At 33.6% G+C, this 26,699-nt stretch overlaps 3 protein-coding genes across 5 annotated transcripts; all 3 read left to right on the top strand.

Annotated features, from left to right (window-relative positions):
* The first annotated feature begins 2,959 nt into the window (after positions 1-2,959).
* LOC136037917 (uncharacterized) lies at positions 2,960-19,165 on the top strand. Of its 3 annotated transcripts, none has more exons than XM_065720772.1 (4): positions 2,960-3,165; positions 9,248-9,362; positions 12,783-12,907; positions 18,356-19,165. In XM_065720772.1, the coding sequence occupies exons 2-4, from the start codon at positions 9,260-9,262 to the stop codon at positions 19,133-19,135; spliced, it is 1,008 nt and encodes a 335-aa protein (XP_065576844.1). In that variant the 5' UTR covers positions 2,960-3,165; positions 9,248-9,259; the 3' UTR covers positions 19,136-19,165. The 3 variants fall into 3 exon arrangements, with proteins under 3 accessions (XP_065576844.1, XP_065576843.1, XP_065576845.1); XM_065720771.1 differs by having other exon boundaries at positions 2,960-3,226; XM_065720773.1 differs by lacking the exon at positions 2,960-3,165 and adding an exon at positions 3,184-3,258.
* Positions 19,166-21,984: 2,819 nt separating this feature from the next.
* On the top strand, positions 21,985-22,314 carry LOC136037500 (uncharacterized). Its single transcript, XM_065720218.1, has one exon. The coding sequence runs from the start codon at positions 21,985-21,987 to the stop codon at positions 22,312-22,314; it is 330 nt and encodes a 109-aa protein (XP_065576290.1).
* Positions 22,315-23,054: 740 nt separating this feature from the next.
* Positions 23,055-23,891, top strand: LOC136037499 (exonuclease 3'-5' domain-containing protein 2-like). The gene has a single exon (XM_065720217.1). The coding sequence runs from the start codon at positions 23,055-23,057 to the stop codon at positions 23,889-23,891; it is 837 nt and encodes a 278-aa protein (XP_065576289.1).
* The last annotated feature ends 2,808 nt before the right edge of the window (positions 23,892-26,699 follow it).

Here is a 26,699-nt window from a genome sequence, read left to right as displayed (position 1 = left end):
GGAGAGAAATATATCAGTTGGGATGTAATTCCAGAAAAAAGGGGAATAAACAAAAAAGGGAGAAAATTAACTGGACTAAAGCTGTTGAAAGACCCGCCGAGAAACTGCCTTTGTGGAGAGATATAGAGGGATATCAGCAGGGATGTAGTTCACTAGTAGAATGGATTGATAAACGAAAGGCCTCTTATCTGCTGTTGACGATCGTTTCGATAAAGTAAATCTGCGAGAAGAACTACGCAAAGAAGAAGAGTACCTACATGGGCCTGTCCTCGAAAAAAACTTGTAGAGACGATGGAAGCGTACTTAGAAAATGAAGTGCACCTAGATCAAGCATGGTTCTGAAGTAGGGGGGCTCTAAAAACGAAGAAAGATTTGATAGATACTTTCCAGGCAAATGGCCTCCGGATTGTTTTAGGTACAGGGCTGACTGAGCGTATCTCAAACAACAGGCTGTACGAAAAGTGTGGTTCAATCCCGCTTTCTAGGGCTATAATGAGAGGAAGCTTGAGATGAATAGGACACTTTCTGTGGCTGAAAGATGCTAGATTGTACTTTTTGGCCAACTTTCTTGGGCCAAACAAAAAGTAGGTCTTCTCCGGCTGGGGTGGGGGGATGTCGTAAGGAAAGATTCAAGGGAAATAGAAACTTCCTGGGAGGATAAAAGAGGATGGCTTTCAATAGATTGGCGTGGAGGAGGAGCGTACATAGCTGTGTTAGCCTCAGGTGGCTTGGTGCTGCGTCGCAGTCCAGGATTATAGTGTTCATTGCCACCTGTGAATTATCCTTAATTTGAAAAAAAGAAAGTTTTATCAGTGATTTTATCAGACTTTCTCCATTTTCTTGCTGTACTAAGTCATGAAACGCCAATCTTTGAGTGAGACCTCGTCAAGAACTTATCTAAAAATTCCACAACACACGGAGATCTTCAGTTTAGCATAGGTGTCTGTGCAACTATTATATACATCAGCAGAATACTTAGCTGCATCTTTGTTACGAAGTACCACACGCCACTCTTTGCTAAGTGGCCTAAGGTTTTCGATGTGGAAGAAAAAACCACCGGCAGGATGCATAAAGATCAATGGTCTTTAGAAAGCCAATACCTAAATCTTAGTATTAACAAAATCTCATTGTGAAAGTGCCTTTTCCTTAGCATTTTCGCGGCTGGCACTTTTTTACCGCCAAGGGACGGCTTGTCGTGAATATCCCTTTAGTCCTTTTCTGGTGACATTGTTGATCAACAATCTGTTTTAGCAAGATCTTGCTGATCAGCACTCATGTTCTAGCGACCAAGAAAGATCTGTTGATCAACATTGTGGGTGAAAAAGACACATACTTGACTTCTTTTTCTTTGCCTGACTTATTAGTCAAATTTGAGTGGGACATTTCAAGGATGTAGCATGGTGGAAATAGATCCCGACTTCATTTCGATTTATTTGTGGTGGGCCACCGTTGACAGCCACACTGGCATGAGTAAATATTTTGGCGGAATGCTGGCGTGCAGCCATTACTATCAGGCGCGCTGTCGCGCCGCCAGTCTTTCTATATTTAACATTGTGTTTTTGCATTAATTTGTTGATTTCAGTGTGGTAAGTAGACTAGTGTGCTAAGTAACTTCGTAAAAATTTACGAAGAATACAATATGAAAAATACACTGCCTCTGTCATTTCGTCCTTTTGCTCTAGTTTCCAGCGTATTTCATTGGAAAATTTTCGTTTATTTTTTTAATTTTAGTCTCGGGATTAAATATTACCAGTCTCAGTCTTCCAGATGCCTGTGTGCTGCGTCAAGTGGCAAAATATTTGTAATTTTGATGTTTACAAAGTGTCATTTCCTTAAAAATATTCTCCTTTCATGAAACGACCTCGCAACTTCACGTATAAACCAAAAAGTTGAACTGTTCGGATATATGTTATTATTGAAAAAGCAATAGTAGTTTTGATTTGTTTTGAATTTTGCATGCTGAAAACTGTGGGCATATTGCTTTCAGTCGTTATTTTTTTTTTTAAATGTAGACGACAAAATTATCTTCGATCAAAAATTTTTAGTAAAAAATATTTCTGAGAACCCGTGAGTTGAATGGATTTTCCTGAAACATTGCAACGGCAAAAAAAGGGATAAAAAACAAAATACGTTATACCTTTGCAAAAGTGGTTAATTTGGTGAATGAATAGCTTATTTTAGGTTAGAAACGGATTCGCCTTTCTTAGTTTGAATTTGTTAACGAACGTTAATGAATGTACGTTATTATATACTTTTTAGGCAATTCACTTGGATTTTGGAAAGAAGAAAGGAATAAGATTCGGATCTCACGTGAAATTCAACAAGATCTTCAACTTTTTATTCAAACTTTTGGAAGGATTTTAGATTTTGATTGGAATTTAACTATATTTAATAACTAAACATATCACTATGAGATTTCCTTTGCAGAATTTATAAATTGTGCTACTGGATTTTGGACCTGCTCCACCTGGTCTTAGGTTTGGTATAAAAATTGGATTGAAATTTCGGATTTAACTTCTATTTTTCTTCGATTCAGTATTTTTTGTGCTTTTGGTCCAAACAGATGAAAAAAAAGTTAATTTACCATAAATATAGTTAAAATTAATTTTGTCCATAGCCTGAAATAAAAGGTACTTTTTTAGATTACACACCCCTTTTCCCTCCAAATGGCACAGATGAAATTTTTATATTTAAGTGGAACTTTCAGAATTTGATCAAACAGTGGAAAAGTGCATATACAGTGAAAATTTTAGGATTAAATAAGAGTCTAATTGAAGATAGTAAGACAATGCACAAGTGATTCGAAAATACTTCTGCGTGTTTCCAACAATAATTAAAATGTTTCCTCTTGCGATAATTATTGTTGGTAAATAAATATATTTTCGCCATTGTTGACGTCTCTTGAGCTATTAAATAAGTCACAATTTGTTCGCCAGGAAATGTCTTTCGGCAGCGTCACATTTAACGCAAAAAAGTTTAAAATTAGCACACAATTACTTAAATCGCAGCTTGGAGCGATATAAGGATTATCCATCCTTGTGATGCTCCATGAGAAAAAAAAGAATTCGTTTGATGTAGATTGTGGCTGTTAGATTAGACTCTTGTGGAGGACTCTGCAGCTTCCCAATTGTAAAGGAACTCCTGGCAGAGCCATTCCCTATCAAGGTGGGGCTTGAACATGTCAATGAACGACGATAAATATTTTGAGGCATACAATGACTTGGAGGTACATTTGGCTAGCATAAATAGTCATTTTAAGTAATGATGTTTTTCTCTGCCCATCTTTGAATAAGTCTAGCTGGGTTAGGGAAATAAAACTAACCTCTCAGAAGATGAACACAGCCCTATGGTAGGCAAATATACACATGGCACTATTACTGACTTAGAGACAAAGTTCACGCTATTTGATGCCTTTTTTATGCCTCTTCTAAATATAAAAATCGCTTCACTTGCAAATTCACTCCACCTTCCCAGGCAGTTCTAGGCTATTTATAGCATTAATTAGCCTAATATATTTCTCTGCTATTTTGCGTCTGTTGATATTTTGTTTTCCTTGTGAATAGGTTCTTTGACTTGTCCAATCGATTACTGTAAGATAACTACACTGCTCAAAGTAGCCTAGGCCTACGTATATTTTTCAATAGAATTTAAATTGTATAATATCATTTAAAAGGTTTACTCCCATTTCTGTTCATTTCTGTTTTGTTTTCTTAAATTGATTATTCATTTTAATTTCTGCTTGTTTTAGATTTATGTATTTATCACTGGGCCTATGTGTTATCTTTACATTTGATGTAGATAACTTCAAAGACCACACTGCCTTTCCATGATGAAAGTATAACAGTTCAAAATAGGGATGAAACCTTTTAATGGACAGTGAACAGATATAAAAATTTTTAACTGGATATTTTGAACACATATAGCCTACAGTGTTCATCATCAGCAGTAAAACTAAAAGACATCAATAAAAACAACCAAAATTTGTACATAATAAACTAATTACATATAGTTTATTGCTCTTATTTTAATTCCTCCTCCCCATAAATATAAAAGGTTTGTTAGAACATCTTAATTTTTGGGGAGGTGATTTAAAATTTACAGTAGAATTAGAAAAGGATAAGAAACTTCCTTTTCTGGATGTTCTTCTTTTAAAAAATGAAAATAGTCTGGATTTTAATATTTACAGAAAACCTACTAACAATAATAGATTTTTGTTGTTTTTCTCCAGTCATGCTTGCCAAGTAAATATTGGTTTAATCATATCCTTAACTGACTGTATTTTTAAAATTTGCTCTCCAAAATTCATTGAGGAGAAATTACTATTGTTAAAAGAAATTTTAATAAGTAACCAGTATCTGGGTTGGTTAATTGACCAGATTTTTTCAAAAAGAAGAAAATGATTTCTAGAATTTTCTTACAATATTCTGGAAACAACAGAAAAGAAAGATGTATTTTGTTCTCTACCACATGTTCCAGGGTTGAGTGAAAAACTTAAAAGAATTTTACAAAATAATGGTTTAAAGTTAGCTTTAAGATGCAGTAATACTTTGGCTAGTTTTTTTTTATTCTGGAAAGGATCAAACTTTTGTAGAGCAACAAAATAGGGTTTATGAAATCCCATGTACTTGTGGAAGCTCTTATGTGGGACACACTAACCAGAATTTAAAAATGAGATTGCTACAACATCATAATTCTATTTCATTGTCTCTAAAACAAAATACCAAACCTGAAGTTTTCACGTAAGCTCTTTTGGAACATATTTATAATTATCCAAATCATTTTATTTTGTTTGAAAATGTTTTTTTGATTTCTAGGGACCAAGGTTTAAAGCAAATTTTCAGGGAAGCAATTGAAATTTAAAAAAATTTATTCAAGAATAATTCCATAAACAGAGGTACAGATGAATTTGGATTGAATTCACTGAGGTCAAATAAAGTAAATATCACCTCACCTAAGAGCTATGACCTATGTCAGATAAATCTAATGAACCAGAAACAAAAAGGTCAAAGAAATTTGCTTCCGCTGTTACATTGAAAAAAATAAGAGCAATAAACTTTATGTAATTAGTTTATTAGGTATAAATTTTGTTTGGTTTTATTGATGTCTTTTAGTTTTACTGCTGATGATGAACACTATATATATGCTCAAAATATCCAGTTAAAAATTTTTATATCTGTTCAATGTCAATTAAAAGGTTTCATCCCTATTTTGAACTGTTATATTTATGTTTGATGTGATTATTTGTTTGAATTTCTTTTCATTTTGGGTTCATTTATTCATTGATAGTAATTTTAGGTTGTTTTAAGTTTGAATTTTTATAGAACTTCATTTCTGTGTGGCTAAGTTTTTAATATGGCTCTTCACATTTCTTGGAAAAATTCTTTCAATTTTTTTTTTTTTTTAAATTAATAACAAGTCTGTTTTCTTAGATTGTCTGAACCTTTCAGGAATTGAAGACAATAGGAAAGGGGCCTCAGTCATGTCAAAATTTATGGGGGGAAAATCTTGTATTAAGTTTTTTTATGCTCATTTAGTTTTCAACAATATTTGATATCAATATTGATATATTAGAGCAAATATTAATTTTAAATATCAAAATATAAATATTGATACCAAAAATATATTTGAAAAGTTCTGACTATTTTCTGCTATTTACTGGTGATCATCCTGCAGAAAAGATCCAACATAGAAAATTGTTTTGGAAATAGCCAAGAAGAAAAATAATGATGCATTTAATCCATTGACTCATGCATGCTGATACACAGTTGTCATAGCTTGTTCTCAAATAAAAAATATGTTTAGTGAGGGTTGACTAGAAATGTTTGGGTTAAAGTGTCTTGACCCTCCACATTACATAGGAGAAGGACTGTTACATTATCAATTTTGCCTATTGCTTACATGTACTATTCTGTATTTGGAAGATAACACACATTTTTTGGATGGGCTATTTTCCACTGGAAGATTTTTCCCTGAACAGTGGAGTCTCTGGGGATGAGCTTACATAGGGAAATTTTTTAGGGAAAAATTTTCCAGAACTTTTCTACAAAATTTATCTTACTTTCTCTTTCGTGATTCAATTTAAAATCTACACATGTTCTGGGGAAACTGCCATGGGAAATTTTTCAAAAAGTTAAAATTATCTAGGGTATTTTTTTCTTGGAGGCAGGGATATTCTGCAGGAGAAATTCTCCATAGAGGAATTTTCTGTGGGTGAAATTCTTAATGGAAAAACTTTCCATTGGGAGGACAGAATTTCTAGAAAATATTTTCCATATCATTTGAAAAAAGATTAGAAGTTAAATTATATGGGGATATCCCAGCTGAATTGTCCCTGAAGAACCTTTCTTGGAGGGGGGGGGATTTACCAAAAAGGAGAGAGGTAGCCTCCACAGCATTATTGGAAAGTGATCATAAATTGAATAATTTTTTTTTCAACTAGAACTAGGGAGCAATACTGAAACTTAAAGCAAAAAGAAACCATACTGCATATGAGGGGAGATACCTCCTCCTCAATGCTTTGCTCTATATGCTAGTGTTTGACTTATTGTCCAGATTCTTTAAGAATAACTCCTGAAACACAAGGGTTGTCTAATTAGAATAAGAGGCTTTTTAAAAGCTCAAAAAAGTATATGAGGGGTATCCCTCTCATATATGCAATGATTTCTTTTTTTTTTCAAGTTTTAATGCTGATCATTACTTTCATTAAAAAAGAAATTCTCTTTTATTTAATCACTGAAAGGTAGAACCAATTCTCAGGAGAACATGTTGACATTTTGCTGATTTTGAATAGCCAAAAGTAGTTAGTAGGTTATCTTTCGTTATTCTGAGCTTGAGAAATGTCAAATCTGGATTTCTATAATATTAATTTATTTAATCAAAGTTTGTTTTTATTTTTTGATTTTATATCATTCAGAGTAAAAAAAAAATTGTGCAAAATGTGCTTTAATCACAATTTTGTTTATTCAACTTTTGTGAAGCCAAGAGTTAATCTGAACAAGAGAACTGATCAGAAATGTCAAAATCAATTTATTGATTGTTGATTATTGATAGTAAATATATCAATATATTGTTTCATCAAGTTATCACCCAACACCACCCACATTAGACCCGAATTCATTTTATTTTCAATCAGCTAGCAACTTACTAAGCAAAACCAAAACCTACCAAAAGAGGAAACAAAATATGTTGAAAGGAAATGGGTTGTAATCTCTAAAAACCTAAAATAGGCCAAACAATGTTTATCCATTGGTAAAAAATTTGCTGGGTAAGTAGAATTGACCAAGAGAAAAATAAATTTTGGAACAAAGACCTGGTTGTACTGATTATTAGCTCATAAATTCAGTTTCTGTATGTTAATTTGCTTGAGAGTTTTGGTTCATATAGACACCTTAATTGAAGTTTTAAGACTAGTAGAACTTAATGAAAACAAAAAGTAAAGAAATAATCCTGGTCAGATTAATTCATGATGCCCTTTTTTCCCAGACTATAAAACATAATTTCTTTTTTGTAAATAACCTGACAAACATTTATGTAAACAAAGAAATAGTTACATACCATATAAAGACACATTTTTCAAATGGTGGGTTCAGATGTATGTGCATTCAAGGATTTCCACAGGATCGCTTACAGAAGACCAAAATCCCCCATGTTTACAGATCAAATGAATAATCTCCCTTTTTATCCATATAATATTCTGTATTAAAAATGTGATTAGAAATTGTTTGCCCAAAACCACTGCTGATTGATAGTTCTCACCAAATGTTTGAATTTCATCTAAGATTCAAATTAAAATTCAATGTATTAATTGTTGAGCAGAAAAAATGAAATGTTTCTAATGTTAACCAGTAATAAAACCGTGTTATACACAATTTAAGTTTTTTTCCTTCCTTTTTGTGTTTGTTTTCTTGGCATTGCATTTCGGTAAGGCCTGATTAAGGATGTATTATTTTTTCTAAGTAGGCTTACTGTGTTTTCTTTTTTTTACATTTAAGACAGTTAGCATGCTGCAATTTGCTCTGAATTAGGGATATACAGGTTATCTAATAGAATCCTATGAATGCATACAAGTAACTATTGTACCTTGGACTTGTGTCCAAGGTACACTACAGCTAGGACCCAGGTACTTTATTGTGGCAATCTATAAAAATCTGTTGCACTCTGTAGAAAAATTGGCTGACTGTAGTATTTAGAAAATCAATAATGATAAAAACTATAAATAGTACATGTAAAAATCATTACTTTCAGGCTGAGAAATACTTTTATTTCTTAATAATCAACAAGTGCAGCTTCTGCAGCATTCTCCATTTCAGATGAATGTCTGGGAGGAAAACTAGGAATCACAAACACATCATTTCTCCTTTTCATAGTCAGTGTAACAATCAGCATATGTCCAAAGTACTACTCTTCCCTTTTTCAAGCACTACTACTACTACTACTAATAACTCACTGCAGCACCAAGCCGCCTGAGGCCAACACAGCTACGCACGCTCCTCCTCCAACCTAATCTATTTAAAGCCTCCCTCTTTACACCCTCCCAGGAAGTTCCCATTTCCTTTAAATCCTTATTTATGACATCCTCCCAACCCAGACAAGGACGACCTGCTTTCCGTGTAGCCCCAGACGGTTGGCCAAAAAGGACAATCTTCGGTAATCTGTCATCCTTCATCCGTAGAACGTGGCCTAGCCATCTCAACCTTTCTTTCATTATAGCCCCAGAAAGCGGGATTTTTCAAGCACTGTGGGTTTTATTTTTCATAGTATCTACAACAACACAACCTATTATAATGTCATAAGGTGAATCAAGATTTACTGATATAAGTTATGACCCTCCCATTGCCATCAAATATTCTAAATGGCTTTCATCTCATTTGTATTTTCTTTTTTCTGTGTTTTGAACAGGTGTTCTTATTAGTCAAAACATAAGAGAAAATCATTGTAATAATTAAGGTTAGTGGAAAGCAGTGTTGAAACTATGCTAAATGTTTTGAATGTAATGCCTAGATTTAGGAGCAATTTTCTTTTTTCAATGTTATAATTACAATTTATTAAAGAATTTTGTATGTTGTATCTTAGTGTAACTGTTTGTTTATTCAAATAAATGGATGCCATTGTTTTGGATTAAAATATCTCTGTTATGTTCTCTTACAAAAATGAAATAAAAGGGATGTTACAAAACAATACAGGCAAATAGGCCTCTGAAAAGAATTTTTGCTAGCAGTTTCAAATGATATAACCATATTTGTTTCAGGTTCACCATTTAATGCTGAAAGATCACCCTAGGACTCAAGCATACAAGGATGCAATAATGAGGAACCCTTCACTGTTCAGAAACAAAATAGTAATGGATGTTGGATCTGGAACTGGTAAGCATATTCATCAGCATTTTACAGCAACAACTGTAAAAAGGGAAGTTTTTCCCCTTGTATAGGTTTGTACAACTTAATTCCAAGTAAAACAGAGTTACTATCATAAACAACAACTGACTGAGATTGAAATTGTTGGGTCCAAAGAGAGAAAATTGACTGGCCTATAGGCATTACCAGCTAATAAGGCTGGTGGGGGGGGGGGCACTGGTTTCAATCGATTGACCAGTCATTTTAACCAACTGAAATAAAGACCTGTGCACAAATTTTATGCCTCAGTTGCATTGACAAAACACTATCAGAGTGGAAGAGGACCCCTCTCCTCACTTGACACCCCTGGGATCATCTGCATCTCAAGCTCTATAATTTTTACTTTATAAACAATTGATGAAGGTCTAAAATAGAGGAGGCATGAAAACCTAAAATTTTGATTTTGATTTTTTACAATAGCTCCACACAATAAGACAACTTGGAATAAAGTCCAATGTAAACTTTATATGTCTAATTTAGACACCTAATGATTTTTGGCTCTGCTGTTGCATTTAACATTTGAAAGCTAATAAAAGACATTACCTTTCAAATAAAGCACTGTGTTTAGTGAAAAAGCCAATTTTCAGCTGATTAGTATTTTAGTGAAACTGAATGTTGCATATACTTACGTGTTTTTGTCTTGTCAGTAACTTTAAATCGTTTTTACAGAGGTGTGGCTTTTCTGTCAAGAATAGGGCTTACCTACTACTCATCTGCTTTCCCAAGCAAGATGTTTAAGATATCTTTTATTTTGCTTGTAATTTCAGATCGTTTAATAGCAAGGGTGTTTCTGTATTGATTTGTTGCCCCTGATCTTCTAATTTGTAAAAACAAAGATTCTTGAATATTTGACATCCATCATGAATATTTGCTTGAATTACTCTAGTACACTGGACAGAGAATTAACCCCAGTTTTTCAGATGGACTGGGGCCTAAAAAAGCCAACATCTTTGAGTAATAACAATAATGTATAGTTTTAGCATTCTACTATATAGAATGCTATATAGCCTCAGCACTAAGGCGCCTGACGCCATATGCTCCTCCTTTACCCCCTAATTTGTTTGAAGATTTTCTCCCTTTCATGAGATTATATCTTACTCCTCTTACATCCTTTTTTGGGTTTCAGGGCATTCGTGTTTTTTGTTTGGCTTCATTTGAATTGTCAAAAGCAGAATTTTTGATAATATATCCAAACTTGACCTAGCTTTCTTAACCTTTCTTCTACTATAACCCTAGAAAGTGGGATAGAATCATGTTTTGTACAATAAGTTATTTCATACAAGATTAATCAAATGTATACAATTCCTCTCTAAAACATCTAGTATACCTTCCTAAGACCTCTAAACTGCTCACATTTCCAAGCTATGCTTGAAATGTGTCATTATTGTTGCTTCCAATGTTCTTTTCTTCCTTTGAAGACGTATCTTCTTCATCTTCCAAACTTTTAACTACGAAAAAGCACCCTGGGCCTTGTCTATTCTACTTTTTACATCTTCACTACATCCACCATTTTTACTAAGAATACTTCCTGGTTACATAAATATTTTGGCATTCACCACATCCAGAACAACCTTAACCTGTGTTTCTGTATAATTATTGCTGTACTTGTGTGTAAGGGATGGAAAAAAGCTTATATTCAAAAGTAATCACCACCAAGTGGTTGGCATTCTATACTTTAAATTATTTGTCTGTAAGGACAGGGGTTTGAATCCTGGTTTTTCTGGTTGTTTGGTTTAGAAATGGGGGTTTATGGCGTTAATAATTAAGCTCAGCCAGAATTGACCCAACTCTTAATGACTACCTGAGAAATGAGGGGGAAATAAAAAGAAAGGGTATCCGAAAGCACAGGATGGCTGACCACCAACCCCCCTTTACAATATCTGGCTAAAGGGCCATGAAACAGAGATCAGTACTGCCAGTAGGTACTGTAAAGTCTAGTGCTGCATCTTTTTTTTATTCAAAGTTCTCTTCTTTAGGAAAACATGGCCTAAAAATGCTATGGGCATTTCCTGTTCTGGAAAACTCTTACCCCTTTAACCCCCCCCCCCCCCCCTAAACCTACTGTCTTTACGAAATTATTATTTTAGTTGTATTGTCTCATTTAAAGGACATGACTCTACATTTATTTAGCTTCAAAACAATAGTCTTTTCAAGCAATAGTTTAAACTACATTGATGAAATATTTTTAACAACTGTCAAATATATCCAAAGAATTGACTAGAATTATTAATGATTTGACCTGCAAGACAGCATAAATAATTACTTAATGGATAGTATCAAAATAAAGTTTGTAAAAGTTGCTTGTAAGAATAAATGCATATGGTCAAAACATACATTTGTTGGAAAAGTGGAAGGTATTTTAAGCTGAAAGTTCAATAAGATTTTTCAAAGAAGAAAATCAAAAATCTGAAACTTTTATTAATTTGTTAGTATATTTGTCAATAAATACTATATCAAAGAAAGAACTTAAAAGGGGAAAATATCAACTTTAATGGATAGCTACAGAATTTCTGAGAAAATTTTCTAAGGTGATGCTTCAGTTATCCTTGTCTAAAGGCATACTTATCATTTTGAATTACAGTCCACTAAAATTTATTAACTTTTTTCACTGTAAAATTCTCACACTGAAAATTTGGAAAGCTGACTTGTTCTGGACAAACAATACTGCCATCTAATTTTGTTGTATCTAAACTAGATGTCACTAGTGAACTACTTACCAACACCCACGTAAACTGCTGAATACTTAGTATTTATTTTAGAAACTTAAAAAAAAAGAAATTTCTGGTGATGGTTAGTAGAGGGAAGGTTGGCAAAAAGATTGCACGCTGGTAACATATACATTACCTTTCTTTTCAAGTCTCCAAGTTTCAAAATAGTGCTGCAAACAACGAACTACTAGACATAGAATATACACTGGATATTGTGTAAAATATGTACGTACATAGCCTATAGTATTATCAACATAGAAATGAAAATTAGTGCTTCTAAGTAAGGTCTCATAATTTTATTGATTTCAGTATCCCCTGAGCGCACCTTATACTTTAAATATGGCTAATAAATATAAAAATGTTCTGATAATTTAAAATACTACCTAAAAAGGATAAAGTATGTTACTTATAATTTTGGAAGAAAACTGTTTTATGATGCAACCTATTTTTAATTGAATTTCTTGAGTTTTTTAAAGAAATATTACCACTAATCTGTGCAAGAGTTAGTGCAAAGAAACATGCACAAGATGTGGTGCGCCAGCGATTTAGCTGAATTTTATGGACTTTTTAAAGGAATTTGGCGCTATTCTGTGCTAGGGCTGGTGCAAAGAAAGATGCAAAATGTTATCAAGACAGAGTGTACCAGCTATTTTTGATTGAATTTTAAGGACTTTTTTTTAAGGAATTTTGTCGTTATTTTGCGCAAGAGCTGGTGCAAAGAAAGTATATGCAGTAGAAGCAAGTACTAAAATGGCAAAGCTTTGTCAAGAAATTGTTAAAGAAAATGGATATGAAGAGACAATTGAGGTAAATTATGTTTCTAAGTGAGCTCTCAGATTTTTGCAGTAATGCTACTTTATGCATGTTTTGTAATAGAAAATTGTATAGAAATACTTTTTAAATTCACTCCCTTAGCGCTTTCTCCTCTTTCCTGTCGGAAACTCCCTTATTTGGCTGATGAGTATTGTACTTTACCTGTGATGCTCAGAATAACATTTATACTCAATGTTAGGACTTAGACGAGCAGAAACGTGCTCAAGTTTCAAACTTAAATGAACGCAAATTACTAGCAGTTAGTGGAAATCAAATCTAAAATACGCAAAAATTACCGCCAATGAGAGTCGGATGGTTGCCCATTAATTCGACTTGAAGGCTTTGGGGTCATTTCTAACAAAGACTATAAATATTTTGACAAGCCTTATTTTATATTGTAATGTTCTAAACATCTAATTATTGAGGAAGTTTCCGAGAATTTAAAATAGATATTGGCAAAAATACTTTAATTAACTTACTGTTGATATTTTAAATGAACCTTATTTTCACTACTAGTTTTTGCTTTTGAAATCTATTCTATCCAAATGTATCGGAAATTTACTATTAAGCAGGATTAAAAAGCATCATGCAATAGATATATGTAGTTGTCTATATAGTCTTACTATCCCTCTTAATTTTTGTTGAAAATCTTTGTTTTTTTTGTTTTGTTTTTCAATTTGATTTCTGTTCTTTTTTAAACATCACTACAACTACTAACAACTTATTACAGCACCGAGACGCGCGAAGTCAACACAGCTTCCCACGCTCCTCCTTCACCCTAATCTATTAAAAGATTCACTTTTTTATCCCTCTTGAAATCCTTGAAATCCTTGACCTCCTCCCATCCCATTTGGGGAGGACCTCCTCTTCGTTTAGCCCCAGATGGATGATCAAAAAGATCTGTGAAATCCGTCCTAGCCATCTTTACCTTCCGTTCATTATGGCTTTAGAAAGGGGGGGGGGGAGAACCACATTCTTCGTATAGCTTTTTATTTGGTATATGGTGCTTTAAACGGGTACCTCCAACTATCCTTAGACAATTTCACTGGAAAAAATTAAAAAATCTTCCTTCGACCTCTGAAGTGCCCACATTTTAAAACCGTACTTGATTACTTTTATTCATAATGAGTTTTTTTCATTGATGATGAAACACCCTTAGGCTTGGCTATTCTACTTTTTACATCTTCACTACATCCATCATCCTAACTTATAATACTACCCACATACGTCAAGCTGTTCACTTGATTTATCCTCTCATTACCTAATATCACCTTTTCACGATGATTTACCCCTGTTCTAAGCAACACAGTCATCTTGACATTAATATTCCCACCTATTCTTGCACTCTGAATTTCCAAAAAGTCATTCATTTTGCTAACATTTCATTCTATGTTTTCTCGTAGCCTTTGCTGTGTTCCTCAGGACATCAAAATAATCAATTTAAACAGGATAGGATACAATCCTACTGAACTTCTGATTTTCCACGTAACCAAATACCAACCTCATTTCCTACCTTAGCCAATTCAGAAACTTCTCAATCATTAATCTAAAAGTGAAAATATGGTCGAAGTCTCTTATCCCCTTCCTTAGACACTATTCTTCTCTCGATACTACCTACAGTGTCTCTGAGTTTAATAAGTCTCGTCATGCTAAGTAATTTGGTTCCGATAGAAACTAAGCTAATACCTCAATGACTACTATTTACTCTTATCAACTTTCTTATAAAGTGGTTTAACTTACGTTTTCTTAAATTAATTTTTTAAACTTCCTCTTTTTAAACAATCCTATTCATTCTTTTTGATAATTTGTCTCTGGCGTTACACCCGCCATATTTCAAAAATTCATTTACCACACTATCACCGCTTTTGGCCTTATTGTTTTTACATCCCTTTCACACTGTCTCTAACACCTCTTCGCAAAAAAAAATCTTTCTTAACTTCCAAATTGTCAAAAACTTCATTCTTTTCTTTATCATTTTCTTGAACTTAATCACGGTCTAACACATTCTGAAAATGCTCTGTCCTGCTCTTTTTAACACGTTCCTTATTACTAATTAAAGCTCCTGAAGCCTCCTATTTTTGCTGGGCGTGTTGATAGTATATTTTGCTATTGAGCTCTCTGGCGGCATCTTACAGATTCTCGGTAATTTTATCCATGGCACCCATTTCCCAGCACCTTAATTCATACTTTTATTCCTTTTCTATTTTCTCACTTTCCTCTTATTCTCATAGTATCTATCAGTTTAAAAAAATCTTTGTATAGACCACTTGTCTTTTCTACCAAGCTTCAAGTGTCATCACTAATATATGTAGCTACCTTTCTAATTTTCTTCCATAAGAAATCTCCTGCTACATTGGAAACTATTTTACTGAAATTGTTACTCCCGTCTTCTGTATTGTCAAATTGTAAACTTTCCAGTTTCATATTCAGCTGTTCCTGGAAAGCGCCTTTCAAATTCTCATTCCAGAGTCTACCTACAGCATAACTCCATTAGGGCTCTGACACCACCAAGACCTTGAATAATGTCCTTGAGCTGTGCGTATTATCAATAATATTGTTATTTGGATCTCAAAATGGTGTAATTCGATGGAACGGGTGATAGTTGGCTAGCCTATTTTTTAACTAGGAAAAACAAAGAAAGAGAGAGAGAGAAATATCACCATGAAGAAAACAAACAGGACTATGGCCAGTAGAAGGAAATGAAAAAACTAAAGCGATGCAGATATTTTGCTTGTACGAGAAACAAGGCGTATTTGAGCTGAGAAAACAAAGATACAACTAGCCTAAAACCAAATAAAATCGAAAACCAAGAAAAAACAACATATATATATATATATATATATATATATATATATATATATATATATATATATATATATATATATATATATATATATATATATATATATATATATATATATATATATATATATATATATATATATATATATATATATATATATATATATATATATATATATATATATATATATATATATACAAATGTCGTTCTAACGTAAATTAAAAGTTTTAGTGTCCTTTTTTAAGTGACCAAAAAAATTGGAGGGTGACTAGACCCCCTCCCACGCTCATTTTTTCCCGAAGTCCCCAGATCAAAAGTTTGAGATATTCATTTTGTTCAGCATAGTCGAAAAATCTAATAACTATGTCTTTGACAACTTAATCCCCCCAGTCCCCGTGGGAAGGGCTGCACGTTATGAGCTTTGCCCATTGGTGCTACTATGATTGAAGAATTGACTCTGACTGAGTTTGTCACAGTCTCTGTTTACTGAGATTGCTTTACTATGACTGAGTTTGTTTTAAATCTTGGTTTTGGATTTTGGTTGATTTTAAGTTATTCTAGTTTTAACTTTGTTTTCTTAGTGTGAAGACGCCTTGTTTCTCATACAGGCGAAATATCCGTGTCGTTTAGTTTTGTCTTTTCCTTCTACCGGCTGTAGTCCCGTTTGTTTTCTTCATCGTGATATTTCTCTCTCTCATTGTTTTTGTCATGGCTGGCCTGTTCAACTTTAAATTCTTCAGAAGGTATTAGGGACTGTCCATTCAACAAAAAGTTTGAAAGTTCGAAATATCCTGAGGACTCAGAAAAATACCAAAAATGTACCAGACCAATCTTTGGATTTTACTTAGGCTAAGGAACTGGGCTGTAAATCTAAGCTTTAAAAGAATCTCATAAAAAGTTTTGGATTCGCTAAGTGAAAGTGAATACTCAAGGTAAGTGAAGCTGCCAACCTGATCGATCTTTTCGTTACCCAACGTCACCTTTTCATCTTCACTTATTCCTAGCCTTAGTGACTTAGTCTTCGCAAAACCTCTAAAAATTCATTCATTTTTCTCACTCTTTCATCTAAGATGCTTAAATCATCAGCATAATCTAAGTCCAGGAGCGTTTTTTCTCCCCATTTGATTCCATGGTCTCCAATTGCCTTTCCTGTGCTCCTTAAGACGAAGTCCATCAAAATGATCCATATAAAGGGGGATAGAGATAGAACACAACCCTGCTTAACTCTGATTTAATACAAAACCAGTTGCTAACCTCATTTCCTACCTTAACCGCAGCACTATTATTCTCGTACATAGCACAAATCACTTTAATGTATTTTCAGGTATACCATATAAGGATAAGACCTTTGCTACCGCTCTTCTATCAAAAGAATCGAAAGCTTGCTCATAATCGATAAAACTGAGGACCAAAGGTGTTTGACAACGAAGGGACTTCTCAATTATTAACCTAAGTCTAATCAGCATCTCTCAGTCTAAAAAGTATCATATTACTCAGTAATTTGCTACCTACAGAGACCAGACTAATGCCTCGATAATTACGACACTCACTCTTGTCACCTTTCTTATACAGTGGTTTAATTAACGTTTTCCTAAAATCATTAGGTACTTCCGCTTTTTCAAAAATCATGTTCCTAATCTTCAGTAGCTTATTCCTAACCTCAGAGCCACCATATTTAAGAAACTCATTTATCACACTATCAGCACCTGGAGCCTTATGTTGCTAAATACAGCAAAAAAACTTAAAAAAAATGAACTTAAAAGACTGAAAGCAAAAACGGAAATAAGCATAACCTGAACTTGTTTTACAGAAAGCAAAAACGGAAATAAGCACAACAGTGAACTTGTTTTACTGGAAGTAAAAACGCAAATATAAGAAAACTTTCTTATATTTCTAAATATAAGAAAATATATCATAAGAAGACTTTCGTTACATGATTCCTTTCGTTCTCCTTATAGAGGGAATAATCACTTACAGAAAAAGAGTTTATATCCTAGTTTTGCTATGAGGCTCATAGGACTTAATTAAACTTATGTTCTAAATAGGGATTTCGATTTCTGTTTTTTGCAATTATTTATTGCATTTTTGATCTAATATGAAAGTGAAAAAGCCCTTTCCCGTACCTTTAGCTTCACAATGCACCTCACAGGAGAAATTCGTTCACATTAATGTTCGAATTATTCAAAGGCGTAGGTATAGACTTCTTAGAAGAATCAAATGCAGCACTTAAAATTTCATTATGAATTATTAATTTTACTGGTATTTAACGGTACTGGTAATGCCGGTGAAATCAAAGGTAAATGATGAAGATCGATTAAATATTTTCCAGACCGTAAGCAGCAGCATCAGATAAATGAGCCTTTGCTTTTTTGGCTTGAGGTTAATCGTCGATTCTTCTGCTTTTTTTTCATGTCAGCTAAAAATAATAAATATCAGCTGACATCGTCACTAAAAACCATATTGAAAAACCAGTTTATGAAAGAAGAATACAAATATTTTTCAAGGTCAAAGACCGTGAAAATCATTTTTTAAGCTGGATAGTTGTCTCACCACACCCATTCATTTCAATAGTAAAGAAATGCAACGAAATAGCAGCATTTAAGTTATACTTTTAATTAGTTTGAATGCATTTCTTGCAGGTAATCCAAGATCAAGTGGAAAACATTCAGCCCCATCTAAAAGTTGATATAATTGTTTCTGAATGGATGGGGTTCTACCTACTTCATGAATCAATGCTCGATTCAGTTATATTTGCCCGGGATAATTTTTTAAGGCAGCCTGAGGGAATTTTATTTCCATCCCACGCGCGAATCTATGCTGCCCCGTGCAGTTTATCAACTTTATATAAAAATGATATTAACTTCTGGGATAACGTCTATGGCTTTAGTATGAATTCAGTTAAAAACAGTATGATGTTATCAAAGGTGTCTAAACCTCAGATTTTGGATGTCGCTAGTGATGATATTTTAAGTGAGCCAGTAGTTATCGCTGAATTTGATTTAGCATGGATGGATCCTTATGATTTACAATGTTTCAGTTCTAGAAAGTTCATTTCTATCTCAAAAACTGGTAAACATCACGGACTTTGTATCTGGTTTGATGTTGACTTCAGATTCGACCACTATCAGAATGTTACTTTAAGTACTTCTCCAATGGCGCCTTCTACTCATTGGAAGCAGACAGTCTTAGTTCTTCCGTCCCCATCCGACGTAGAGGAAGGAGATATCCTTGGTTGGGAAATGACTTTTAAACAAGATGATAAAAATAAGAGACACTATTTAATTACTTATGGGGGTTTAGACCCGGAAATAGAGGACCACCCTATGCCTTGTTGCTGCCAATCAGTTCGATGCACGCTAATAGCAGAGATGCTTAAGAAAGAAGAAGAAGAATTAGGATGTGAAATTTTCGATGTTTGATATTTTGAAAAATAAATTGTGAACCAATTATACCATAGGAGCTTTAAGGACTAGTTCAGACGAGTTTGTTAAGCTATGGGAACCAGGGTTTTTTATGCTCATATACTTATGCTGTTCTCAATTTTATATGAATAATATCATTCATTACTCCGTGCAAGTATTAACAGCAAACAATTCTTCAACTATGTCCTCAAGGCCTTAATTGTAAGATTTGAGCCAAATGAGGCTATCCGGAATTAATTCCAAGCATATTTTACTTTAATAGTTATTTTCATTTTCTGGTTTTCCCTTTATGACGTTATATGATTGACAAAAATATTATGATATATTAAAAGATAACATTTGAAATATACTTCATCAACCTCTTTCATTTTTTTTTTAATTTTTTTTCTATCAGTATACAGAATTAAATTAAAAAAAAAAAAAACAATTTTTTTTTCACTGAAAGTAAGGAGCGACATTAAAACGTACAAAAGGCACTCCGTATATGAAAGGGGTTGTTCGCTCCTCAAAGCCCCAATCTTTACGCTAAAATTTGACTCTTTCTCTCAACTCTACTTTTTAAAACAGTAAAAAACTTTAGCGCAAAGAGCGGGTTGTTAAGGAAGGACCAGCCCCTTTCATATATGGAGTAATTTCTGTTTGTTTTAAGTTTTAATGTCGCTCCTTACTTTCTGTAAAAAAGACTTGGTTTTTTCATTTAATTTCTGAACGTTTCTGAATTAATGCATGTTTTGATTTTGGCTCTCCGCACATGAATAATTAAAACGAAATTTGCATATAAATTTTTTTTTTTTGTTTGGCTAAATGGCTTTCTCATAGTTTTGATCGGATGATTTTGAGAAAAAAGAAGTGGGGGAAGAGGCCTAGTTACCCTCCAATTTTTTGGTTACTTAAAAAGGCAACTAGAACTTTTTATTTTTTACGAACGTTTTTATTAGTAAAAATATACGAAACTTACAAATTAACTTACGTAACGAAATTTTTTTGTGTCATTAATTTGAATTTTCAACGTGTGTTTTGTGTCCTTTTTTTATCTTCTTCTTTATCTTTTTTTTTACTCCGTCTAATTTTTTTTTTCTTTTTTTTTTTAGGCAATGAATGAACAATAGTAATATCCTTAATGTGCACTGCTGCCTTTATTAGAGGCGCAAGAACTTCAAAGAACAAAGCCTAAAATCTTCAGATTAAATTTTAATGCATTCTAGTTGTAATATAAAGGTACTGGTCTCAATAATGACAGTTTATTTATGTTCCCTCTGCATGCATGAATTTTATGCAGAGGAATGTTGGAAATAAAGAAAAAGAAACTGAAAACTACAAAATACTATTTCTGACGATAAGGACAATAAATAGCTCAAAGTAATCATGAAAGCTTATGAATAAGTGATGAATGGCATGATATGGCATAACATTAAAATACTCATATTACATAACACATAAACACTTATAATAAAGAGCTCAGTTTTATTAAATCTATGGCGAAAAAACTGTGTATTCGTGAAACTCTGTTCTGAAAATCGATTCTGTTTTCTCTATATCGTCTGAAAAATCGAACACATTGTTGATCCGTTTTGACAGCAATAAAATTAAAAAACTTTTTCCAGGAAACAAGTTTTTCAAAGAAAAGTAAAGAGCTTCATTAAAACAAAAATAACCCAAAATAAATTCAAATGATCTTCCAAGCGTAAAACCACCGTCAATAAATAAACGAAAACCAAAACGAACAGAAATTGCAATAAATAACCGAGTTAAATCCGAAAGGAGCAAAAAATAACATGAGTAGACCTGACAACCCCCATGCCTTCTTAAGAACAGAACATGATTTGCAGTCTACTGGAAAAAACAACAATGGACCATGGATTGTCGGTTTAATGTACACATATTGATATTTATTCCTTTAAGTCTTAATAATGTTGTATTTCTTAAAGTCAAATGGGTGAAAACGTTGTTTTTAGTAAAGTGCAAATTATTTTCTGGTCTTGAGAAGGGATGGGGGTTGTTAGTCCTATTCATGTTAATTTTTGCTCTTTTTAGTTTGCCTTGGTTATTTTTCTTTTAATTCGTGTTTTATATTATATCTATTTCTGATCCATTGTAGGATTCCAAGAAAATATTTACGAAACGGGAAAAATTACACACGGATACGCTTTCTATTCCTTTTACTTAAAATCTTCAAAAATGGAATAATGAAAAATACATGAGGTGTAAAGATTGAATTATAAATTTTAACCAGTGCTGGCTTACCAAAACGACCTTTCACCCTCACTAGAAGGCCATGAGTTTTCCCAATGCAGACGATAACACCAACTCGCGCTTAACTTTAAGTGTTGGGCCAAAAGGTAAGCCCAAGGTATTTAATGAATTCTTTATTAAAAATTTCTGTGGTCCCTTCCTAATTGAATCACACTGGAAATCATTATCATTATGATAGCATATTGTTTTAAAAAATGATAACGGTACATCAGATGATCAGATTACCATCCCAAGTTATGACGTCTTCTTGGGTATAAAAAGGTTTCACAAATAAGAATCATACAAGAAGAGTTTACAATTTGCTTTTTCGAAAGGCTAAATCATTATTTTATTATCGAAAATTCTCTGCGTGCGGTAAAGACATTAGGAAGACATGGCAAGTAATCAATTCTGTTATCAGGTCTTCTTTTCTACCTCCTTCTGTCCCTTTAAGTGTTGTGATTAACGGAAAAAATGTAGAGGGTGAGCTAAAAGTTCAAGATGCGTTTGCTTCCTATTTTGCTAATATTGACAAAACTACAGAATTCTCAGTACGTCCTTCTTCATCTCTACCTGATTTTGGGTCCTACCTTGGACTGTCGTGTCCTAAACCAATGGCATTGGAACCCGTCTCTGAAGCTGAAATAACGAGAGTTGTCAATGGTTTGACGGGTTCTTCATCTTCTGGCCCAGACCGTATTCCGACTAAGGTTGTCAAGTTCATTCTTCCTGTCATATTGTCTGTCCTCACGAGACTTGTCAATCTTTCTTTTGAAAATGGTATCTTCCCATGTGCTTTAAAGTGTGCTTGTGTTATTACTCTTTTTAAAGGTGGGTCAAGAAATGATCCTGTAAATTATCGTCCCATTTCTCTTTTATCGGTATTTAGTAAAAATTTTGAAAAAGCTATGCTTTGTCGACTTCTTGATTTTCTTGATTCTTAACACTTTTTTCGTGATTTTCAGTTATGTATTTGGACGAAGCATTCAACTGAGTATACATGTGCAACTCTCTTGAATTATTTACATTCAGCTATTGACTCTTTCTTTCTTGTTCTTCTTTCATTTTTTTACAGTTGCACGGTCATCTTCCTGCTGAACTATGTAATAATATATATTTTGTGTATCGACTTATCATCTCCGCACTTCCTATAATTTAAAGATTCTTCACACTCCATTAGTAAGGTCTGACTTCAACCCTTTAAGAGCTTGCAACATGATCTGGAACACACTCCCTGAGTTTCCACGAAGCTGCCACAAGTTTGGTATGTTCAAAAATTATGTTAGAGAATTTCTAGCTAGTAAATAATTTTTTCCGGTTTCCGTGGAGTTGGATATTTAATTGAGTGGGTGAAATTATGTGCTACCCCCTCCCTAGCTTGTCATTTTTGGGGATTATTAAGGTACGCTACTGGATTTTTTGGATTTTGTTTATATTTTTTTGTGTTGGTACTTTTTTCTCCTCTGTTCTTTCCCGGCCATGGAGCCTTATGGGATGAGATTTTCTTGAAGTAATGTTTTGTTTATGAAATTTATTGTTAAATAAAGAACTCAGTACAAGAATGGATTAATATTAAAGTCTGATTATTACGTCATCTAATTGACTTAAAAAATGACGTCAAACCTGGAATAAAACTACTCGCCTAAAGGGAATCATGCTAGTGTGAATTTAATCACAGAGAAAAATGTATTTTTTTATTGAAGCTTTTGGTATAGCTATCCCTACCGTGGTTACTAGTGCAGTGCTAATGATTGGCGCTGCTACAGTTGCAAGTTTTGTTCACCTTCAATATCGTTGTGGGCAGTTTTTTCGAATTCACAGGAAGAAGTGTGAACAGTTAATTCACAGCAAAGGACTCAAGGTCTTCTTGATTGAAAGTAGCGATGATTGGGCTAAAATACCACCGTCTTTTTTTATGTCTGTGGAGAAGTCCAAGATTATCGGCTTAGACTGTGAGTGGGTGTCCCGCGATACGAAAGAGCCAGTCGCGCTAATGCAAATTTCTTCAGATTCTGGAGAATGTCTTTTAGTCCGACTCTGCAAAGTTAGAAAAATTCTGCCGAAAATTCAGGAAATTCTTGAAAATGAGAAGAAAGTTAAATTAGGAGTCGGAATTCTAAGTGATGCACTTCGATTGAGCCGAAATTTTGGAGTGTCTGTTCGTGGTTGTTTAGACTTGCGCTATCTTTGTCTTAGCCGTCAAGACAAAAAAAAGGGAAAACAAGGAAAGGGACTAGCAGGACTATCAGCAGAATTCCTTGGCATAACCCTCGAGAAAGACCTCCAGATCATTTGTAGTGACTGGGAAGCACCGCGCTTGACAAAAAGACAAATTGACTATGCTTCCCTTGATGCTTTTGTTTCAGTGCCTATCTTTTGTGAACTTGTTAATGATTTATACCATATATCCATTAAGAAGAGATTTCTTCCTGTTACTTCTTCAGAAAGCTGGGCTATTACCCGAAAAATTGTCAAGCCATACCTGGACAAGCATTTGAAAGCTGGTACATATACAATGTAGAGCAAATTTTTTTACATAGTGCCTCCTCTCAAGGGAGATAGGAATAATTCTTCATCAAAGAAACACCCATCCAATTTAACTTGCTACTTAGTGGCACCAGATGGTGAAATTTTGTGCACCCTTGTTCGCAAAAATCCTGACTGGTACCTTAGTAAAGACCTTGCAGAACAGGTGAAGGAAGACCCTTTTACGATTCGACTGAAGTCAGAACCAAATTGACGACCTGTTCGAGTATGTGATAAATACTATCAGACACCTCAAAAAATCCGCTGTGTCGTATGTGGTCAAACAGAATCCTGCGTGAGAAAAAATATTGTCCCGAAAGAATATCGTAAGCATTTTCCGTATATCATGAAAAATTATCAATCTCATGACGTTCTTTTGTTATGTGTCACATGTCATAAAATCTATATATATAAAAATAAGTTGTCTGTCTGTGGATGTGTGGATGGATGTGTGGATGGATGTGTCAGGTGACGTCACCTGAAAAAACTGGATTAGGTGACGTCAAAACTGAAAAAACTAAAAAAAGGCAAAAACTACAAAAAAAACTAAAAACTAATAAAAAAAATAAAAAAGCTAAAAAACTAAAAAAACTATAAAGGTAAAAACCAATAAAAAACTAAAAAAAAAACTGAAAAAACTAAAAAAAGGCAAAAACTACAAAAAAAAACTAAAAACTAATAAAAAAAGTAAAAAAGCTAAAAAACTAAAAAAACTAAAAAAACTAAAAAAAGGTAAAAAACTAAAAAAAATAAAAAATAAAAAAAAACTAAAAAAAAGGAAAAAACTGAAAAATAAGCTAAAATAAAGGTAAAAACCAATAAAAAACTAAAAAAAAAAAGGAAAAAACTAATAAATGACGACACTCAAAGAGAAAGCGACCAGGACAAAAAACTAAAAAAAAAGGCAAAAACTACAAAAAAACTAAAAACTAATAAAAAAAATAAAAAAGCTAAAAAACTAAAAAAACTAAAAAAAGGTAAAAAACTAAAAAAACTAAAAACTAAAAAAAAACTAAAAAAGGTAAAAACTAAAAGAACTAAAAAAGAAAAAAATAAATGACGACACTCAAAGAGAAAGCGACCAGGACAAAAGGAATGTTCGATTAGCAATCAACAAAGCACCGGGACACAGGGAGTATAAATGACGACCAGGACACAAGTAAAAAAAAAAATTAACAAAACTAAAAAGAAGGTAAAAACTACAAAAAAACTAAAAAGAAAAAAAAACTAAAAACTAATAAAAAAACTAAAAAATCTAAAAATCTAAATAAACTAAAAAAGAAAAAAAAAGGAAAAAAATAAAGGAGAAAAACAAAACTAAAAAACGAATGTATATACAGACCGGTACACCGGGATACAAATGACGACCGGGACACAGGGAATATAAATAACGACCGGGACACAGGGACACAACTACAACGGGGACACCGGGGGAAACAGGGGGATATAAATGACGACCGGGACAAAAAAACTAAAAAGAAATAAAAACTAAAAACTAATAAAAAAAACTAAAAAATCTAAAAATCTAAATAAGCTTAAAAAAGAAAAAAAAAGGAAAAAAATAAAGGAGAAAAACAAAACTAAAAAACGAATGTATATACAGACCGGGACACCGGGATACAAATGATGACCGGGACCCGGGACACAGGGAATATAAATGACGACCGGGACACAGGGACACAACTACAACGGGGACACCGGGGGAAACAGGGGGATAACCTGACAATCTATTTATATGCAAAGACAATGGGACAGCAAAGAATGTTTTATATTCGCAAGTTTTACGTAGTTAAAACCATATATATATATATATATCTATATTCACAGGTGGGACATAGGGACACAACTACAATGGCGCGTAACTATTATGGCGCGTAACGACTTACGCGCGCGGGGGGGCTTGGGGGGGGCGCGAAGCGCCCCCACCAACTAGGTGTTGGGGTGGCGCGAAGCGCCACCCCAACAGCTAGTAAGTTATAATTATGATTGGGCACTACGGAAGCAATTGGCTGAATAATGTGGTGCTCCAATTGCAGCCAAAGACGACGTCAAAGTAGACTTTTGTTGATTAATGTGGTGTCAGTGGCCAAAGCAATCAAATCCACTAGAGATAAAATTCCATTAGATAGGTTTGCTGAACCTGAAGCCAAAATTACTGAGTATTACAATGTTAGTTCGTTAACTGATGAAGTGCTCGAAAAAGCTCTAACGATAGGAAAACAATCCGTTAACGAAGTATCTAAATCACATGGCTTTAAAGTTGTACAATTTTACGCCCAGAAATGTGGTTTGGTAAAACTGGAAAGACTCTGGAGAAAGCATTTTATTGTCTGAATGAGACCAAAATTTTTATCGCCACTGTGGTCTTTAGATCACGACTAGACAATAGGATGGCTCAAAATCTAGTTGATCCTCAAGATTACAAGATAGCTGTTATTGGGGGTCATTCGGTTTAATTTTTGTTTTTGTTATTAGGAGACAAAGACTGTTTAGTGACTATGCTAAAAACATAATTTCCAGCTTCCTTTGCTTCTGTTGTTACTTTTGACGCTGAATTCTGAAACGGATTCTTTGTTTTTCTGTCGCGATTTTTTCATAATATTTTTTAACAAAAAGAGCGTTTTGAATTCTTTAAAGAGTACTTCAAGAAAGAGGTCCTAATAAAAAAATAATTAGAAATCTTCTTACTAAGAATGTTTCTATATTTTTCCTTTAGTTGCTTCTACTTTCTGGGAAAGCAAAAGATACCACAGAATAACTTAAGAAATTCACTGGGCTAGGAAAAGGAAATTGTTTGCATCAA

The sequence above is a fragment of the Artemia franciscana genome, chromosome 17 (assembly GCF_032884065.1).
Source record: "Artemia franciscana chromosome 17, ASM3288406v1, whole genome shotgun sequence".
Lineage (NCBI taxonomy): Eukaryota > Metazoa > Arthropoda > Branchiopoda > Anostraca > Artemiidae > Artemia > Artemia franciscana.
Note: the sequence above shows the minus strand (reverse complement) of the source record. Positions and strands in the feature narration are given on the sequence as shown.

Excerpts from the sequence above, each read along its gene's own strand:
- LOC136037917 (XM_065720771.1), top strand. The coding sequence starts at position 3,179 with ATGTCAATGAACGACGATAAATATTTTGAGGCATACAATGACTTGGAG. Across the intron at positions 3,227-9,247 it reads AGGCATACAATGACTTGGAG|GTTCACCATTTAATGCTGAA; the intron begins GTACATTTGGCT and ends TATTTGTTTCAG. Across the intron at positions 9,363-12,782 it reads GGATGTTGGATCTGGAACTG|GAATTTTGTCGTTATTTTGC; the intron begins GTAAGCATATTC and ends CTTTTTTTTAAG.
- LOC136037500 (XM_065720218.1), top strand. The coding sequence starts at position 21,985 with ATGGCATTGGAACCCGTCTCTGAAGCTGAAATAACGAGAGTTGTCAAT.
- LOC136037499 (XM_065720217.1), top strand. The coding sequence starts at position 23,055 with ATGTATTTTTTTATTGAAGCTTTTGGTATAGCTATCCCTACCGTGGTT.